The sequence below is a fragment of the Pteropus vampyrus genome, unplaced genomic scaffold, assembly GCF_000151845.1.
Source record: "Pteropus vampyrus isolate Shadow unplaced genomic scaffold, Pvam_2.0 Scaffold213, whole genome shotgun sequence".
In the NCBI taxonomy this organism is placed as follows: Eukaryota; Metazoa; Chordata; class Mammalia; order Chiroptera; family Pteropodidae; genus Pteropus; species Pteropus vampyrus.
The window spans coordinates 2,690,269-2,711,752 of record NW_011888994.1 but is presented as its reverse complement, the minus strand read 5'-3'; the positions used below and the strand labels follow the sequence as shown (position 1 = coordinate 2,711,752).

Sequence of the window (21,484 nt, the reverse complement as noted above, 5' to 3'; positions counted from 1 at the left end):
CTAGGTTAGATCATTTCTTTATTCTAATCCTTTATACACAATTAGAATATTGTGTCAGGGATTACCATGGATTTATGCATATTTTGGTTTGCTTTAGTACCATTCCTAGTTAAATCAAGATCTATGACTAAAATCTATACAGAGAAAATTTTACAATGGAGGAAAGTCTGAATGATTCAGCCTCTTCTCCACAAATATGCTTTACATATATTGGAGAGTCCTCTGTCCTTTTCCTGGTTTTCTGTTAAAAAGAAGAAAAGTTCCCAGACTGATTGGTAGTAAACATAAGTGAGATACTTGGAGCTTGGGTTTGTGGCTGTTTGTCCTTTAGGAATGCATCCCATCTTGAAATAGGATGGCCAATCAGAACAGAAGGAAAGAAGTAAAAGGACAAAGTGTGGAATTTGTGGAGGGAAGGAATGGAGGATGGAAGGGAAAGGAAAATGTGTGACGTTTGTGTGTGAGTCCTATAAAGGAGACAAAGATGTCAGGGAGCAAAGATGGGAGGCAAGTGGCACTGGGAGAGAATGAGCAATGCTAATTTCCTTTCCTCTCCCTTTTAAAGACAACACTAAAACTAAACAATAAGACCTGTCTTTGGGGGAAAATAAAAGCTGGTTATGGAGTTACCACTGAGATGTATAAACTCTGTAAGGTAGGTGGAGGTATCCCCACTTTATAGCTCAGACTTGCATTGTGACTTGCTCGAGGTCATGCAGCTAGTGTTAGCAGAGCCTGATTTTAAATTCAGGTCTGTTCTTTCCACCACTGTGCAGGATGGCTTCTGTTTATGTTTTTGAGGGGGCAGAACACACAGGAAGATTTGGGTGCCAATAAAGCAATAAATATAGACAACAGAGGGGAAGCATATGCTGATGAGGAAGCAGAGGCTCCAGATCCTGCAGTTCCTTTCTGCTCATCCTCTCCTGGACCTTTCTTCCAGTGTTCTGGAGGTGCCTTGTCTCTTCATTTCTCAGGTGTGGGAAATGCTAGTATTTAATTCCACATGTATTAGCAGGGATCTCAAATAACTTTTCCAAAACTGAACTGATCTCGCTCCATATCCTCTCAGTAATTGCAACTTCAACCTTTCAGTTGCTTGCCTAAAAATTTTTGGAGTCATTGGTTCCTTGTTCATAACACACACCTACTTTATCAAGACTGACAATCCAATCACTTCTCACTAGCTGCACTGCCACACTACCCTAGTTCAAGCCATCAACATCCCTCTAAAGTTCTCATGGTACTCAGAGCCTCCGGCCTCTCTGATTTTGGTTGCCACCACTCATTAACTGCTTTCTCATGCAGTCCCTCAAACACACCAATGAGTTTCCACTTTGGGGCTTTGGACTTGCAGCTCCCTTTGCCTGGAGAGTTATTCCCTAGTTATCAACATTAATGCTTTCCCTCATTCTGATCATGGCTCAACTGTCTTAGTGTGGACTCAACTGTCTTAGTGAGGACTCCTCTGACCACGCTATTTTAAACTGCAACTCTTTCCCCCTTACATGCTTAATTTTTCTTTAATCCACTATCACCATTTGATAGTTTGTTTTTATTAATAATTGTCTCCATAATAGAAGAAAACTCCATGAGGCCAAGGACTTTTTGTAATGTTTTCCATTGCTATTCCCTCAGTCCCTAGAACCATATCAAGCCTAATGTACGTATCAAGCTCAATAAGTATTTGTTGCAAGAACAGCAGAAGCAGCCGGGGCATCCCAGAAAACGGTGGCACAGCAAAGTTCTGGCCTAGCTGCTGTGGTCAGAGTTCTTCATGCCAATCTTTCATAGATAAAAACCACGCTTCTCAAATCTTGGGTCGACAGCTACCCGGCCCCCGACGTTCCAAGAGCAAATGGCACTTTTCCCGCCTTTTTGTGAGCTATAAGTGAGGACAGGAAGTCCCTCCCCGAAATCTAAGTCAACTTCGGGGATGGCTCCACCCCGGAACGCCCGGCTGCCACAACCTCCACTCAGAGCAGCCGGAACGTTTCTGCGTCACCACCGCTCACAGCGGAAGAACTTCGGGGACTCTTTAGAGCAGATAGGGCGGTGCTTCCGGGCACAGCAGCGTCCGGGCAGAGCGGCGTCCGGGCACAGCAGCGTCCCGGCAGAGCGTCTTCGGGCAGGACGGGTGAGTCCGCGGATAGAAGTCTGCGCGCAACCTAGGCTGGGGTGGCAGCATGGGGAGCATCGCGTCAAGGACGGACCTTTGCTTCCCGGGGCGGAAGCTGAATGGCCCCGACCAGCCTCATAGAGAATGAGGCTGCGAGGGAGCGTTTGGAGGAGGGCAATTTCTTTCTGCGGAGCAGCGTGGAAGTATTTGGGCTACACAAGTCAGAAATGGCTCTTCTTCCTTCTCTAAGTCAGAGCGCGAGTTTTGGGAATTGTGATCCTGGGTTGGAGTTCATGACCGGCCTCCCTTTGTGTGGTCTCGAGAGAGTTATCAACCTTTGAGCCTCGAGTTCCACACCTAAAAAACGGGACGGTAATCACCTTTGCTTGTCTCATAGCACTTGGCAGGATAAGATGTAAGGAAAAGCTTCTTAAATTGCGGTGTTTGGTGCAGATCTCATTTGTGTGAATGTAGCATTCTAAGCTCATATGACAGGAATCACACCAACTGGCTTACGCTGGGGAAAATGGCCTTTCTGGGGTTGGATTCCCAGGAAACATCTGCGATATTTGTAAGAAAGTGAAAGTCATAGGCCGTTGGAGATAGTGACCTAAGATGCCATCAAGTACATCGTTCTCCAGGATGCATAAATCCCTTCTCTATTAACAGCATGCATTGTAAACATCCAACTTCCCTTCGAACATCTGTAGTTATGGAGCGCTTAATGCCTCTGTCTTATCCATGTAATTTCCCGTTGCAGGTAGCTCTAATTAAGAAGTTCTTGTATGCAGTGAGCAAGAAGTATTCGCGCTTGTAGTTTCTCCTGATTACTTCTAACTTTGTTTCTGAACTTTCAGAGAATTCAAATAAACAAAAAATAAAATACAGTTTAAATATTCATGTCATGGATGGCAGTAGCCACGTTTTTAAGAATTTGAGTTGAAGACATGTTAGCTTCTGGTTTTTGACATTCAATACAAAAACAGTTGCATGGAGAATCAAAATGTTCATTTTAGTCTCTATACCATGTTACAACAATCATTAAACCTACAAAGCACCAACATAGGTAGCATATTGAAATAGCACAGATGTTAGAATTAAGTCATTTTTCCTTCAGGATATTAAAGTGGATCACCAGATTTTCTGAAACAAATGAATCTCTTCCAACACCAGGGTGTTGCAGGTGCAGAGGTAGTACAATGAATCATGTATCTATTACACAGCTATAATAATCATCAGTTGTGGCTAATCTTGTTTCATCTACACCCATACCCACTTCCCAAAATTCTATGGTCCTGTTCTATGACACATCTATAATGCATCTTTGTTTTTAAAAAAATTATGAAAAGATGCTTCTGTTGGTTCCAGATTTGTGCATAAACATTTCTCCTTGGGATGGGAAAAAGAGTTCCATGAGGATTTTATAAAGTATTTTCACCAAACAACAATCATTGAATAAATTGCAAAGAATAAGATCACCTTGCAATCTGAGTTGTTTTTACTTTGTATGTTTACTTTCCTCTCTTTACTTTTCAAATCTAATTGTATGCATTTGGTGACAAACATCTTTAGAAAATTCACAATCTAATGATTTTTATAGGATACTGAATAATATAATACATTTAAGAAAAAATGGATGAAGAACCTGAAAGAACTAAGCGATGGGAAGGAGGCTATGAAAGAACATGGTGAGTAGGGCCTTATTACTTTCTCTTTCCCTTGAGACATTTTTTTACAACTTTATTGATGTATAGTTTATACATGTTAAAATTCACCTGTTTCCAGTGTGTAATACAGTGATTTTTAGAAAATTTATTGATTTGGGCATTACCATAAATCAGTTTTAGAACATTTTCACCACTCCAGTAAGATACCTTATGCCCAATTACAATTAATTACATTTCTATCTCTAGTCCTAGGCAACCGCTAATCTACTTTGTCTCTAGCTTCGCCTTTTCTGGACATTTTATATAAATGTTATCATACAATATATGGTCAGTTATATCTGGCTTCTTTCACTTAACATGCTATTTTTGAGGTTCATCCATGTTGCAGCATGTATCAGTAACTGATTCCTTTTTATTGCTGAATAATATTCTATTATATGGTTTTATTCACCCATTCACCAGCTGATGGACGTTTTTACAATTTTGTGTCGTTATGAGTAACGTACCTGTGAACATTTACCTGCAAATCTTTGTGTGGACATGTTTTCATTTCTTGTGGATTAATAAATTTTTAGCTTATCTTTTTAAACAAGTCATTACTACTTCTAGGGAGATTCTTAAAGAAGATGAATCAGGATCACTTAAAGCTACAATAGAAGACATTCTCTTCAAAGCAAAGAGAAAAAGGTATGTAAACTCTTTGTAAGAGTGTTACAAAAAGCCTTTCTGTCCACCTATACCCACTCCTCAGTACTTAAATTCAGCTGTGTTTCAAGGAAACTGACCTGTAGCCTTCTGAATAGGGGGAAGAAACCAGCCACCCAGTGCCTCTGCAGGGAAATGGGTTTTCAGAGACTGTCCAAAATGCCTATAATTATATGGATCCTATAGTTAATAATTTGTTTCAGTGAAAAAATGCAGGTTAGTTAAAAAGTTGCATTAAGTTTTTGGATAGTATATGGTATTCCATTAAAATGTTTGCATAATTTTAACAGAGTATTTGAGCACCATGGACAAGTGCGACTTGGAATGGTATGTTATTTTTTTCCTTTACTGGTACAGAACTATTTTGGGGCTGAGAAACATTTCATTGTGATAGAGTAAACAGTAGTAAAACAACAAACCCGTTACAAGACTATGTTAAAAATATATGTGTAGAATATGTGAATACTAAATGCTGTTTTTACTACTTGGTCAAAAATGTATTTGAAAATTGTCTTTATTTGTATTTTTTTCTTGTAGATGCGCCATCTTTATGTGGTAGTAGATGGATCAAGAACAATGGAAGACCAAGATTTAAAGCCAAATAGACTTACGTGTACTTTAAAGGTCAAAGAAAAATTTTTAAAGAATACGATCTCTCTATTTCTTTTGTTGTTGTTGTTGATATAAACTGTAGCTAAGTAGAACTGCTGCAGATCATTTAGGGAACTGATACACCAAAATGGCTAATTACAGTAGCCCCCCCTTATCCGTAGTTTCAATTACCCGTGGTCAACCCTAGTCTGAAAATATTAAATAGAAAATTCCAGAAATAATTCATAAGTTTTAAATTGCATGCCGTTCTGGGTAGGATGATGAAATCTCACGCTGTCCCACTCTGTCCTGCCCAGTCCCACCTGGGACATGAATCATCCCTTTGTTCAGTGTATCCTCTCTCTTCGTGCAGTACAATAAGATATTTAGAGAGAAAGAGCACGTTCACATAACTTTTACTACAATATATTGTTATAATTGTTCTAGTTTGTTATCATTTGTTCTTGTTATTCTCTTACGTACCTAATTTATAAATTAAACTTTATCATTGGTATGTATGTATAGGAAAAAATAGTATATATATAGTTTAGTACTATCTGTGGTTTCAGACATGCATGGAAAGTCTTGGAATGTATCCCTTGAAGATAAGGGAGGACCACTGAATTTATGCCCTTAATTTCTGCCTTCCCACCCCAGGTCAGGATCTTGCTTTGTCAGTTTTTTCTTCATTTTCTTTTGAGTTACTTGAATCAATCTCCTTAGTTTATAGATACATTCAGATTATTCCTATTTTATCAGAACCCATCCTCAGTTCTGTTCATTCTCCTTTTCTGTCTTCATTGGATCTTTTCCTTTTTTAGATTGTGTCTGTCTTACATATCCAAAAGGTTCCATCTTTTAAGGCCTAGCTTAAACCTATCTTATCACTTATCATTTCAAATTCAGGTTTATTTACTATTTTAATTTTTATTTAATATTTTAAAATTTATCATTTTTTAAATTTATTTTTTTACTACTGAACATTTTTTGAAAATCTGTAAGCTTAAAAATCTTGAGAAGTGGTGCTTGACAAATAGGTTTCCCAAAACATGTTCTCTATGGTTATTTTGCTCTTATCTAGTATTTCCTTTTTGTTTTTTTAAACAGTTGTTGGAGTACTTCATAGAGGAATATTTTGATCAAAATCCTATTAGTCAGGTATGTGGATAATCGATGAAATTCAGAATTAGATTCCTGGTATTACTGCCAAATGTAATTTATTTTTAAAACATTGAGTATATAATCTATGAATTATTAAGTGATTCAAATTGCATACCGGTTTTTAGTACACTTGTCAGTGAAAAGCAAGATAACACTAAGAGTTAAATTATATACAGTGAACTCAGTTAAATTTATATCAAAAACATGAGAAAAAGTTTCTCACGTTACTTTTTTTTGTAATTACTAATTGATTTTAGTACATTCTCATCAAGAAATAATTTGTTAAATAATAATTAATAATCATTTTTGTTTTTATTTCGAGATTGGAATAATTGTAACAAAGAGTAAAAGAGCTGAAAAACTGACAGAACTATCAGGTACGCATAAAATACCTTTACAGGACTCAAGGACTTGGCTTAATTTACCAAACCTTGTATCCCTGTTCATAAGGTTGCCTAGTAGGTAAAATGAAGCCTTCCTATATGTTCTTTATGTGAAACACCTAATAAGTACTCCATTAAACTCTCAATATCTAAGATGAACTTCTTTTCAGTTGAGTTCTGCACAGTGGTGAAGAGTATTACAATGAAAGCAAATGTGTTTATTTAAGATCTGTACATTCCTATCTCAAAAGTATTAAGATAACGTTATTGTAACCATTCAGAAAATCCCCTTAATCTTAAAATTAATTTTTTAAGAGTTAAATCTCTAAAGAGCAAAGAATATAAAAAAGTGAATTGTAGTTATTGTTAATGATCCAGTTTTTCTGTTTGCATGGCATGCCTAACTGAATTTTATTCTCTTAAAAGATAATGGTAGGTTTTATGTGCTTTTACATATATGTTGTTCCAAATTTACATCACTAATTTTATTTAATTTTCTGCGAAATACATTATCGCTTAAATGTCATTCTCAGTCTTTCATCCTTCCCCATCAATACTCATAAGGGAAATGACATACTTTTGTCATTAATAGTTTTTCACTATGACAGTAAGGAGTGAAATATATGTTAGCCTGGAGTGATTCAAGGAACTCAGTTGCGAACAACCAATAAAAGAAATCTCAAGTTAGCTTAGGCACAAAAGGAAAGTTTTTGGCTCATGTTCAGAGATGGGCTGATTTCACAAATAGTTGTTTCCAGGGGTCCTAGCTCTGTCTGGCTTTATTCTCTGAGAGCTTTTCTGCGAAGTGAAAAGATGTCCAGTAATAGCCCCGAGTCTGCATAATCTTTGTAGTCTGTAGCTTTAGCACAAGTCCCACAGAGGACTCTTATTAACTATGATCTGCCCATCCATGAACAGTCAGAGTGGCCAGGTGAATGAAGTATTTTGTTGGTGGACTTAGATTACATGCCTATGCCTGGAGCAGGATGAAAGTAAGGTAAAATTCACCTGAACCACATGATCTAAGGTGGATTATTGCACAGTGAGGAAAGGATGTTTTCCCCGAGCAAAGGCTATAGGGCCAACCCTCCTGCCCCTTCCCCCCAAATTAATAATAGTTTTCTGTAGGAAGCTGTATGTATAATTAAATATCTTCTGGAGATTCTGATAAGCCTCTTGAAGGCACCCTTTTTCCCTCTGATCAGAATCACTGCTATAAACCACACTGACAGTAATGTAATATGCTTTTCTTTCCCATATTCACAACACAATGGGAGATGAAAAAAATATTTGTCTGGTATTGTAGAGAAGCGGATACAGAGCTAGGAGATCTAGGTTTGAGTGCTGGTCTCACATTATGTAGGCATATGACTTTGGGCAAATCGTTTAACTTGTTTGGATTGTTTCCTACTTATGAAATGAGAGATTTGAATTTATTGAGGTACTTTTCATTTCTAAAATTTTATGATTCCAAGAATAGATACTTGCAATATATATTAAATTTGGCAAATGGTTAATATTTTAAAACTTAGATAAGTAAGAACACTCAGAAGCTCCAAGTAGATGAATGGACAAAGAAGACAGATAATTTTATACTTGAATAAAAAGAGAAACTAAATAACTACTAAAAAACATTAGCCAAACAAGTGATCAAAAACAAACAAACCACCCAACAACATGTTATCATTATATATCAAATTATCAAAATGATGTTTCAAAAGCAATATATTACTTGCAGAATTGTGGAGGAACTGGTACTTATAGTGCTGATAGTCTGGTTAATTAGTTTAACATTTTTGGTAAAAGAGCCATAAAAATGATTGTTCCTTGGAACTATACTTAGGAAATGTTATAAAAGAAGAAAAAAACCTCACTCTACAAATATGCTCTTTGTGGCAGTAAGTGTAATCGTGACAAACTGGAAAAAACATGTTTAACAGTATGTAGGTAGTTCGACGAATTATACTATATGAAAAAATCAATTTAATGATGTTTTAATTATTAATTAATATGATGACAGTGCTGAAAAAGGAGAATATGTCCAAAGAATGCCATATTTCATTGAATCTCAGATTCTGTCATTTGTGAGATACCTTTAGTTTATGAGCCATCAAGAAGGAAACACCCTAGCAGTTAAACTTTGATACAATATCGAATGATAGGTGAATGGTTCACAGCAGCTTCTTGGTGATTTAACATGTTTGTCAGCTATTCTAAAGAATTTGGCAGGTTGTCTTCCTTTCATTTGTCTTGCTTGGCAGGAAATAGATAACCTTTTCAGATGTTATTTCCATAGCAGAAGATAATACAGCTTTGTCTATTTGTGGAACTCCTCCTTTCTTAGGTCTTATAAAGCTCTGTGATTTGCTCCTGAAGAAAAATATAGAATTTCAGACCTTCTTCTATCAATGAATTTTTGCTTCACTGATAGTAAATTTACATCTTGCTGCTCTGTTCTGTGCCTTTCTACACAGATTTAACCCTTTGTATTAATAAACTTGCTACAGACACTTTCAATTACAGTTAAACTCAACATGAATAGCACAAACAATGAACATAATTCAGCTGAAGCAATAACACATTGGTAGCCATTCATAGATTCACACATGAGCAGGCAATGACAGCAATGTCACAGAGGCTGCCATCATGATTTCAGAAATGTTAAAGTGTGAAATATATTAGTCTTGATGAAATAGGGAAATATTAAAAGTAAAAAGTTGAATATTCTGGGTTAATATTACTTAAAATGCGTGCTAATAGGTAAAAAGATTATTTGTACAGCAGGTCTTTAAATAATGTCAAGTTCAATGTTTTGTTATAACGCTGTAGGAACTTGTTTACATCATTTAGTCTATGGTAAAATTGTTCTTGTACATCGTTTCACTTAAAGTCACAGAATCTATCAATGACGTTAAGTGAGGACTTAATATATTCTATTTTTTAGTATGAAGTGAGAGACATTATATAACAAACATCTCTGATAAAAGTACAAGTTGCTAAAAATATAAATTGAAGGGATTCTGTTTTTTAACATTGTAGATATGTAAATTTTGTGAGAGACATAAATTCCCTTAATGTATATATAAAATTTATTAAAAGTAAATTATTCCATTTCTATTTTAGGAAACCCTAGGAAACACATAACATCTTTGAAGAAAGCTATAGATATGGCCTGCCATGGAGAGCCATCTCTTTATAACTCTTTAAGCATGGCTTTGCAAACTCTGAAGTTAGTGTTTTACATTTATTATTTATAATTGATTTAAAAGTTTTTTGAATGAGTTAAGTTGAAATGAAAAGCTGCATATGTTAATAGCATCTCTGTAAACCCAGCTATAATGAAGTCGCTATTAAGATAAATATTTAATGTCATTTAGGATGTTTAGTGTGGTGTCAGTAATTTTTATTTTACATGTTAATTGGTGAGGTATGTCCTTAAAGATTTTAGAAAAATATAATTAAAACTGTAGCAATATTAGTAGCACAAAAGAAATATGGTGATGACAAAATATTTTATTGAAAATTGTATGTGGAATTTATAATTGTGAGTTTGTACATATATTGACTTTTATTAGCTTATTTTATAATATATAAATTAATAGCACTCTTTTCCAGCAAGTTCAGCTTTGTGAAATATAATTAAATCCCGAGAGGAAGTATTCAATGTAATTAAAGCTCATATATTTTGTCCCTGGCAAGTCTGTGCTGACTCAGATTTTTCTACCCTTATATAATAGATATTTTTCTGGTTTTGTAGTAGGCCACAATAGCAGCATCCAGAAGTGAAAATTGAGAGCCTAACAATGAAGGTATAAGCAGGAAAGCTATAAATAACTGATAAAATTGCTCCTAAAGCATAGAAATATCTATTTAGGGGAAAACAGCTTAGCATGTCTTAAAATAAGCCACCATTTAATTAAACGGTACACGAAAATTAATGTTTATGACTTTTATGACTCTGATCACCATGAGGTTAAATTATAGTCTTTAAAAAAACTATGTTACTATTGTCAAGCCACATGAATGTACCTTAAAGTTGATCCATATGGTATTGTCATACTTTCCAGTGTACACTTTAGACTTTGAAACAAATCTACTAGAATGTAAGTATCACGATGTCAGGAACCATATTGGTCTTGTTTATCACTCTATTCCCAGAACTTAAAAGAGTATTCGGTAAACATTTATTGAATAAATAAATGAATCAATGAATTTTTTTTATGTACAGCTAATGTTAGAAAACTTTACATTAAGATGTTTAGAATACTCACAATTCATTCCTTTGCAATGTTGAAACAAATGAGATATCCTATAGTCTAAATGTATAAACCATGTGTACTATTCTTTTTGAGTAAATTTTCCACAAAAGTAATTTGTTATACCTAATTGAAGTGTATTTTATCTTTCTTTAGACACATGCCTGGACATACAAGTAGAGAAGTACTAATCATCTTCAGCAGCCTCACAACTTGCGATCCATCTAATATCTATGATCTAATCAAGGTAGAATCAATTTTATAATCAGTTTTCTTTACAATGCTAAAGAAAATTTTTTAGTGAATTTATTACCAGTTTTCAGAGCACTGTATTTTTCAGATACATTAATTGTTCAATGCTTTTTTTCTTTCTGCAAAACCCTCCATTTACTTGGATTCTACGAAGACACTAAAGGCAGCTAAAATTAGAGTGTCTGTTATTGGATTGTCTGCAGAGGTTCGGGTTTGCACTGTACTTGCTCGTGAAACTGGTGGTATGTATCTAGAATCTTCGATATTTACTCATAATTATGTAAGAAGTACAATTTATTAATTAAATTGGGACAGCCATTAAACTTAAATCAGTACACGTCCTGAAGTCTATATGAGTAGTCATCTTAAATATATCTTTGATTTTATAAGATACTATCTCAAAATGCAAGGAATTTTCATTAGTTATTTCAGTGTTCAGAGGAAGCTTTATAACTCTTGAAAAGCTAGAAATTTCCCTATATGTGAAATTTTATAACTTAGCTGTAAATCGTAATTATAGTTATTTGTAGAGAAGTCAATTTAAAGATTTTAAATAAGATTTTTGAAAATGATAATTTAACTTAAATATTATTTTGAAAATGTACATTTTCAGATAGTAAAACTTTTACAGAATTACATAGACATTATAATTCATTCTTATGTCTGGAAAGCTGATTTTATTTTCTTTTACTTTTCATCTTATTAGGCACATACCATGTTATTTTAGATGAAAGCCATTACAAAGAATTGCTAACACATCATGTTAGTCCTCCTCCTGCTAGCTCAAGTTCTGAATGCTCACTTATTCGAATGGGTAAGTGTTTATTTTGTGTTATTTTAAAATACACATTAACCTTCCTTCTTTCCTTCCTTCCTTCTTCCCTCCATTCTTTTCTCACTTTCTCTTCTTTTTTTTTTTTTTCATTTCACCTTTCCAAATGATCAGACTTAAATAATATGTTAAATCAGGGCAATAAAACTAAGGAGAGAACAAGCTATAAAGTAACAAATTTTCACAGTAACAGCTCCTAGGGGGCTCTACTCATCTCTAATTTCTTATGTGAATGAAGCCTTTCCCAGTGGCCCTGGAGAGAACAAATGGCTCCCTTCACTACACTTTCATTTATATTTCTCTTCATTTCTGCACTTACTAAAATATTTGAAATTTTAAAAAAAGATAAATAAAAAAATAAAATACACATTAAAAAATATATTTTGGCTCAAACGAGACTTCTCTTTCCATTTGCACAAGTTATTTTAACATTTAAGAATTTTTATAATTAGAGAAAATTATGCTGTTGAAGCAATTTTGGAAAATTGTGAAGTAAAAAAATTAAACTACTTGTAGTCTTATCACTCAGAACACTACTGACATTATTGTTAAGGCTAGAAAGGTATAAAGATACTGCATTTATAGAAAAATCCTTGTTGTATTAGGAAATTTACAAAAGTATAAAATCCTCTGTACTATTTGATCAAAACTTGTAATACACATTGCAAAGACACAAGGTTGCTGGAAGGTACATCAAACTGCTCAGTGTGATATTTTTGGGGAGAAGGAGAACGATAGGTTTTGCATCATTTAAAATTTTATTTTTTGTTTTCCTTTATTTTCCAAAAATTTTATGATGAACATTTAAATTTATAATTGAAAAAGACGTAACTGTTTAAATATAAAAAGAATCTCCTTGTTTAATATGCATTTTTTTTTAACTGTCAGTGAAATTGAATGCTTTTCTACCTTGTTTTGGGCCATTTATTATACTAGTCAACTGCTCTTTCCTATTTCCTCATCTGTAAAATTATATTAGTATCTGTCTCACTGTGTGTTACTAGGATTAAATTAATACAGATGAAGCATTTAGACTAATGCTTGACATAAACACTCAATACATCTTAGATATTATGTTGGCTGATCTTTTTTTTTTGATTTACTGATACATTTCCTAGCCCATTTTAAAGTTATTATTTACACTTATAATAATTTATTCTTCAAATTGTTTTGTCAGAACCATTTAGGAATATCAACCCATTTTCTGTCACCTGATGTAAATATTTTTTCAGTTGGTATTTACCTTTTATTTGTTTTGATATAGCGATAGATTTAAATTTTTATGTAATGAAATCTTTGTTTATGGTTTCTGCTTTTCTTGGACTTGTCTTCAAATTTAAAAATATATATGGAAAACAAACTCCCTGGGCTTGGGCATTCCAGAATTTTAACATAAGTGTATATACTTATATAAAGTGAAAAGAGACTATGTAATAGATTCTTTCATTGTATCAGGAACTATTTAAAAATTACAAACATTTTCTTTTTAAAAAGCAGTATGTATTTATTGTTATTAAATTAGAAAATATAGATATGAACTTTTGCATCTGAGACCATATGTATAGACAGACCTTTCTCCCATTTCCTCCACGTTTAATTTTTCTTATAATCTGGAATTGTAGTCAGTTTGACTGTGTAGTAATAAACATATTTAAAAGACAGGAAAGAACTTTTGTATAACTTTGTAGGCTCTGTGGTAGGAACATTTTTAGGTTCCTAGCCCTACAATTTTGTTATTTGCTTAGAAAAAGAAAGTAATATATTTTCTTCTATGAAGGATTTCCTCAGCATACCATTGCTTCTCTGTCTGATCAAGATGCAAAACCCTCTTTCAGCATGGCGTAAGTAAAAACCTTGAAACTGTCAGTGATGATACTTTTACATTTTTAATTCCCTACTATTAGTTTTAAATGAAAAAGATGGCTTGAGATGTAATGGCTTTGTAAAATATTACCTTTTATATAGCTGTAAAAAGAAGTGAGGACTATGTCTACTGTTGTGGAGTAATGTTTAGGAAATATTACTAAGTAAAACAAGGTAGAGAAAAGTGTATAGCATGCTACCAATCATCTAAGAAGAGGATCGCAATTTGAGTAGATATACATACTTGTTTATATTGATAACAAAAATAGTTAATAGAAATAAGCGAAAACTAAATGTTTACGTGGGCTTTGTGTGGAGAAAGGCAAAGGGATAGACCCTAGGCTTTTCTGAATATACTTTGTTTTAACTTTGGAACTTTACATTTTACATAATTATAAAGCAAAATTAAATTTAAGAAAGTAATTCTTTAATAATCACAATTCATACTACTGTAAAGGTATGCCAGCTGTAAAAGTATATTAGGGACTGGATTTAACTGCCTGCTTCCTGCCCGAAAACCAGACAAAATACATACAAACAGTTTTCAGACATTGGACAATAGACAGTTCAGATAATAATCCCTGAAAGAAGAGAAACAAATGAGGTAGACCCTATGATTGCAGCTTACTGTCCAGAGAGAATTTCCAAGCTGCAGTGCAGGGAGGGAAAACTCACACAGAGCCTAGAAGTCTTGCTTAGTTGAAGAAACAAAGTTCAGCATTTGGGGAGGCAGATGGCGTAGAGTACTAGAGAGTAAAGAGCTGCACACAGAGCTCTCGAGATCTGCAGAGACTTCCCCATGAGTTATTACCTGAGTATTGATCAGCACATTCCTGTGAGGGAACTACCAGGACCAGGGAAAGGAAAGGAGAACACAGAACAGCCCCTAGAGCTCACATGGGACAGGGTATAGCTCATGTTCCCACCAGTCAATTTGGAAAGACCTTTTAACACAACAGGCACTGAATGGAGTCCACAGTAATGGAACCAGATTAACCTTAGAGTAACAGCTAGTCTGGACATCCTAACAAACTTAAAAGCACATTTTGAACAGATCAAACTATTTCCAAATTACTTAAGTATAATCCAGGAAAAGCCCTAACCTATTGAAGGAAATACAAAAAAATCCAGCACCCAAAACAAAGCAAAATTCACAGTGTCTGGCAGCCAAAAATTACCAGGCATATAAAGAGGTCGGAAATACCCATAACAAGGAAAAAAATCGTAGAACAGAAATGTATCTAGAAATAACACAGTTGATAGAGTTAATAGACAAAGCGTAAAAACAGCTATTAAGTGTGTGTGTGTGTGTGTGTGTGTGTGTGTGTGTGTGTGTGTGTGTGTATATATATCTGTTAAAACAGCTATTATGTATATGTGTGTGTATATATAAACACATTCCATATGTTCAGGAAAGTAAAGGAGAATATGAGCATGATAAGAGATATGGAAGATAGAAAAAAGACCCAAATCAAATTTCTAGAGATGAAGAATACAATGTCTGAGATGAAAAATTAACAGCATATTAGTCACTGAAGAAGAAAAGATTAGTGAATTCATTGACACTAATGGAAATTCTTCAAAACAAAAATGTAGAGAGAAAAAAAAAATCATAAGTGAGCTATGAAAAACTTCAAGATTTCAAAATCAAGGTAGCATACTTTCTTTTTCTCTAACTGTTGACATCTTTATATATCACATTTTTAAAGTAATATTTTTCTCCCCACAGGCATTTAGATAGCAATACTGAGCCAGGACTTACATTAGGAGGCTATTTTTGTCCACAGTGTCGAGCAAAGTACTGTGAGCTTCCTGTTGAATGTAAAATCTGTGGTAAGAAACCAATTGTTTATTATTCAATAAACTAGTCTTGAATAACTTCTTACCTATACTGCTAATAAAATAATGTAAATATTAAGCTCTGCTTGTGTTTTCAGATTTGAGAAGAGAAATAGATTACTTTTATCACCAAGTGCCCAGTACTCTATTTCTAAGAATAAATATAGCGTTCTAGAAGAGTTTCCTGATTCTCTGAAAAAAAAAAAAAAAAGTTCTTTAAAGGCATTGCAGCAGATCTAGTAGACATTTTCATAGATCTTAACTTCATAAAGTAAATATATATAAAGAATAAGGAATTAATATAGAATTTTATTTTATTTATAAGTAAGCAATAGGCAAAGAGAGGTCACACACTTGGTGACAGAACTGAGACACCATCTTGGAATCTCCTTTAATGGTCATAGGTAATCTGAAGAAATAAATATTTGCAGTTCTAAAAAAAACTTGAAAATAATTTAGCCTAAGTTATATCATTTGACATTTCAGCCATGTTGTTATAACGTTTGGGCTATTGAACATGTCTCTCTGCTTTATGTGTTAGGTCTTACTTTGGTTTCTGCTCCCCATTTGGCACGATCTTACCATCATTTGTTTCCTTTGGATGCTTTTCAAGAAATTTCCAACGAAGAACATAATGGAGAAAGGTATATAAATTTTGATAAACTTATATCTGTTATAAGTAGTAATGTTTGAATACATCATTACTACATTTGAAAAGATAATTGTATTAACTTGGGCAATATTACTTCTAATATAGAAAATAAGATGTAGAATTGTCTTGATTATGACTGAAATGACTCATTATTTAACAGATCTGGCTCTTCAGAAGTCTATTAATTTCTTTATATCTACTATGTAAGAGTAGTGGTATACTAGTAAATCAGCTCCCCAAAAAGAAAAAAGAAACGCCCTGATTTTTAGCATTTGCTGATTTCCATGATGTAGAACTAGAAGATTTATCCAGAAGTTCTGATAAAATAATATGAGACATAAAATGTCAAATGAAGAGTAAGAAGAGAAATAGTTCAAGGGTATTTTCTACTATGAAAGGACAGAACTTTCTGGATTGAAAGGGACTGTCAGATGCCTGATATATTGAAGGAAAACAGACCCACACTAAAGTATATCATTGTGAAATTTCAGAATATATAGCAAAGTACTAACCGTAAACATTTCTAGAAAGGGAAAATTAGGTCACATAATCTGGAATTAAAATTATTTGGTTCTCATCAGCAACACTGGATGCTGACAGAGAGCAATTTCCTTCAAAATTTGTAGTGATAACTATTACTAACCTAAATACTATACCCAGCCAAGCTATCAATTAAATGTAGGTAGAATTAAGACATTTTCAGACTTAAAAGGTCTCAAAAAGAGACTTTCTGGGGAAGCTGTGGAAGAGATGCTTCAAAGGAACTGAGAAAGAGAATGAATGAAAGAATAGGGATATCTATCTAATTCAAAAGTGGCCAAAGAAAGCCCTAGGGTTACGATAAGGGAAAAGCCCAGACTGGCTTTTGTGCATCAAATATGTAAACAGTCAGTTCAATTTAAAGAAGGTCAGAATGCTCCAGGAGATATATCACAAGTCAAAAACTATAAAATTTCTAATGTAGTCAAACATGATGAGAGGATATTTAAACTTCATAGGGAAAGGTTGGGGCTGAATTAATGGTAATTACATAGAAAACTAACCTCGTGAATAACTATAATTATTAACTAGGAAAAAATGTTTTAAAGAGAAGAAAAGTTGTATTACATGGCTCAGCTGAATGTTTATATAGTCATAATAAATTAAACATTTAATATTGTTCTATCCAAAATGATTTAACTGCATAAATTGAGAATGACATTAGTTACACTTGTACATGCTATTGGTTCAAGAGAGTCGAAAGAGAATTAAATTCTCGTCTTCTGTAGTAGGAGGTTCATGGCCAATGCCTATAAAAAAACAAGACGTAGCACTATAAGCATAACTATAAGCATAAGCAAACAGTTAAATGTTTGAAAGTGCTCTGGGGAACTGGAAATAAAGAGAGAGGTGGGTAGGGAGGGAACTGCTATTTTGGGGAATAAGTTTTGAGAACTTTTAACTGTTTAAACCATTCCTTGAAGATTAAGCCCATATGCATCCATTATATACAAGTTAACTTCTCTCCTTTCCATCTAGAATTGTGCTAGCTGTTTTATTATCTTTGGGAGAACTGAAAAATAGTCACTCAAATCATTCTCTGTAGGGTTGGATTCTCTTGCAGAATCCCAGTTGAGAAAGTATGTTTATATTTAACCTTGATGAAAATAAAATTAGGGGTGGCTCCATAGTGTAGTGGTTAGCACGTCTGCTTTGCACGCAGTGTCTTGGGTTCGCGCCCCAGGTGGAGTCACGGACCATATCCCTCGTGCGCCAGGCCCCAGGTGCATGCCAGGAGCGTGTGGGAGGGGATGCCCCACCTTCAAGAGATCCAGTTCTTAAGGGGAAACGGCAACATCCATGGGTCAGAGGTGGAAGTGGGGGGAGGGATTAAAGAAGAGGGAAAAATATTAAATTTTTTTAAAGTAAGACTTTGAGCTGACTGTGGAATTTTCTTAAATTACTGGTATTCTTAACTCTCTGAAAAGTCATGTATAAATTAATTTTAAATAAAATTACTTATTAATTAAAGGATTTTGTTATTGAGAATTTGCAGAGCTATTTTAATGAGTAAACTCTAAGCAAAATGATTTTTAAACTTTTTCAGATATTGTTATGGATGTCAGGGGGAATTGAAAGACCAACATGTAAGTTCATGTGTTTTCCAAATATTAAGTATTATACAATAAATAATTGAAGAAATAGTATAAGTTTTCAGTAGATTATTGAACACTGGGCTCATATCAGGTTATTCCTTAGTTGTATAACAGTGAGTGGAGATAAAATGAGAGGACAGTAGTTTAAACAGTTATTTAGTAATTCTGCATTCTAATTTTGCTACAAAGATATTTCAGTACTTTCAATTGTCTTTAGTTTGCCAGCTAAACTGCATTTAGTTTGGAAGTGTTAAAAATTCTTTCTCTATATTATACTGTTATAACCCATTTTGAAGTTACCATTTAAGGTGGCCACAAGACCGAAGATTATGCCTCCATTTTGTGAATGAGGAAATATTTTAAAATTTTTTGAAGGGGGCCAATTTCGATGTATAAACTTATAAAAAAATGCAAATAAGATAGATCTAGTTTTAATTTTTTTTATTAATTTAGTTACATGTCCATATTTAAAACTGAACTATATAAAATATTAGTTGGAAGGATTGCTTGTTTATTCTACTCTCAGAACATTTCATAAAACAGTTTTATAAAGTTTACATGCCTTCTTGATGTCAGTAGTTTCATCCTCATTAGAACCACTTTTTGAATTATTTGACAGTTTTTAAGAACACATCTTTTTTTCTATGCTGTTTAAGATGTAATGATTTTCGAATCTGTGTATGATGCTGCCCCGGAAATTTTACCCCAGGCACAAGTATCCACATACTAATTAATACTAATAGAATAATGAGTTTTTCTTTTTATGTGTCTTTCGCCATATTCTTTAACGCTTTAATTAAAAGGGGAATATAACTTTTGCAATTGTGAGGTTGTTCCCTAGAAATGACTAAATCTTTGTTACATTTTCGTGCTTCTCTTTTTAATTGAATCAGATGACCTAAGCATTCAGAACTGGTACTGATTTCAGGTTCATGTGTTTTCCCCCAAATAATTACTTAAAATGAAGTAATTGAGAGTATCCTATAATATGAGAGACTTTAAGGACTCCAAAACAAAGCTATTCTCTCATTTCTAAAGAATATATATATTTTTTTTTTTTGGAAAAAAATATATTATCTTAGATTTGAGACTAGATAATAAATTAGAAGTAACAAAGCAGGTAGGTGAGTAAGAAAAAACTGATAGAGATGTGAAAGAACACAGCAACTTGAGTGTCTTCTAGCTACAGTCTGCTTACTTTTTGGAAACTACTTTTTAAATTTGCTTTTCTTCTTCTCACTACAGGTCTATGTTTGCCCTGTGTGCCAAAATGTTTTCTGTGTGGACTGTGATGTTTTTGTTCATGACTCTCTCCACTGTTGTCCTGGCTGTATTCATAATATTCCTACTCCTTCAGGTATTTGATTCCAGCATATAGTACACATTGTATGTGTTAAAAACAAAGTTGCAACTGTAAATAAAATGATTTTTTAGAAGAAGCTCCAGTTAAAACATGAAAAATAGTTCAAAAGGAACATCTGATTGAAGAACTTTTTGCTAAGAAAATGTAGTATTTTATTGAATTTTAAAATCTGTATCCTGTCACAGAAATACCTGGAATTCAGTAGTCCTTCTGTCATATAATTTTTGTTTTCTTTTATTTTGCATTATAATGTTTTCAGAGTTGTAATGCTTTATTGTATTTAAGTTACTTATAATGATTAAATTAATGTGATAATTTCATTTTTAATAATTAAATACAGAATTTTGGTGATTTATTTTTATTCATTTTTAGTGTAAAAAGGAAATTAAGTATAAGTGTAAATTCAGTGTAGGATGAAAATTAATAATTATGAAATTGATACACGTGAAATCATATGCTGCTACACCCACCCAAGGGATCTTTTTTGGCTTGACTAAATAATCAGAATATAATTATAAAATTAATATACCTGAATTATTTGTGGCTAAGACTGACAGAGGTCTTTTTAGACTTAAACATTCAAACTCACAAGATTACCATCGCTATACATGGCACCAACTTACTCAAAAGAATATTAAACAGGAAGAACAGGCTGCCAGTAGAGCAGCATCAGGCAGCCCCATTAGCAGTGGAAATCCTTGTAGCCATTCAGCCAGCACATTTTAGGTACACGACGATGAGATCCTCCAAAGGCCTCAAGGAGCAAGATCTCATAACAATTCCATAAGCACAACTTCCACGTTCCCCCGTAAGAGACATGTCAGTTTCAAGAGTCATCACACTCAGGAAAGCCTGAAGCATGAGGTTCCCATCAAATTATTTATAGTACATTCAATTCAGATACAATTTAGTAATCAGGGGTCATTTTTACCATAAGCAAAGTTGCCTAAAAATGTAGTTGACATTCCTCTTTATCAGTTACCATGATAACAGAGCTAGAAAACTTAACTGAAGGTGAGATTTATGTGGAGCGAAGGAAAAGGCCTTGTTAATCTTTTCAGTCTCATATGCTGAACTTATTGCTTTAAATTTTCCTCTAATTGGTAAGTATTTTATTTAATGGAGTGTATCTTAATACTACCATTTTGGTCGTTTGATGTCTGAGGCTGGTTTACCTTATAGTTCAAGCTGATGAAAGTTGTGGTATCCATCCCTGTTAGCTTCACTCAGGTTCATACCCAGGGACTATTTAACTTAATCCTCTTCAACTTTTCCACTCTAGGTCATCAGAAAAACTTAGGTGAAAAAGTATGATTAGGCCTATTTCAGGTTTATTTAAATGTGGATATACCATTATAGGCATAACTCTTTTCAGGGTATACACTTTTGAGTGTGAATTAGGTTTCCATAGCAATGGTATGTTTATTTTAAATGTGTAAACTAGTCACTCTAGATTGAGTTTCTCTATGATTCATGATTTAATAAATAACAATCCTTAGAGAAGTACATTATCAGAACAATTTAATCCCAATCTGGAGCGAGTCTATTCAATAAATCTTGGATGGAGCCTAGGAATATGCACACACACCCAGAACATAATGTGACCAAAGCCACAGACCTTTCTCCCGGGAGTCATATTCTTTGAACCTAGACCCAAATGGTTCTT

General features: G+C 33.8%; 1 protein-coding gene across 2 annotated transcripts; it reads left to right on the top strand.

Annotated features, from left to right (window-relative positions):
* Positions 1–2,012: 2,012 nt before the first annotated feature.
* Positions 2,013–20,169, top strand: GTF2H2 (general transcription factor IIH subunit 2). Of its 2 annotated transcripts, none has more exons than XM_011372743.2 (16): positions 2,013–2,137; positions 3,720–3,807; positions 4,396–4,473; positions 4,782–4,818; positions 5,029–5,115; positions 6,190–6,240; positions 6,566–6,620; positions 9,750–9,855; positions 11,039–11,129; positions 11,289–11,376; positions 11,841–11,948; positions 13,744–13,807; positions 15,559–15,662; positions 16,210–16,312; positions 18,407–18,446; positions 19,701–20,169. In XM_011372743.2, exons 2-16 carry the CDS (start codon positions 3,752–3,754, stop codon positions 19,818–19,820), a joined length of 1,188 nt encoding a protein of 395 aa, XP_011371045.1. In that variant the 5' UTR covers positions 2,013–2,137; positions 3,720–3,751; the 3' UTR covers positions 19,821–20,169. The 2 variants fall into 2 exon arrangements, with proteins under 2 accessions (XP_011371045.1, XP_023393920.1); XM_023538152.1 differs by lacking the exon at positions 2,013–2,137 and adding an exon at positions 2,329–2,491.
* Positions 20,170–21,484: the final 1,315 nt, after the last annotated feature.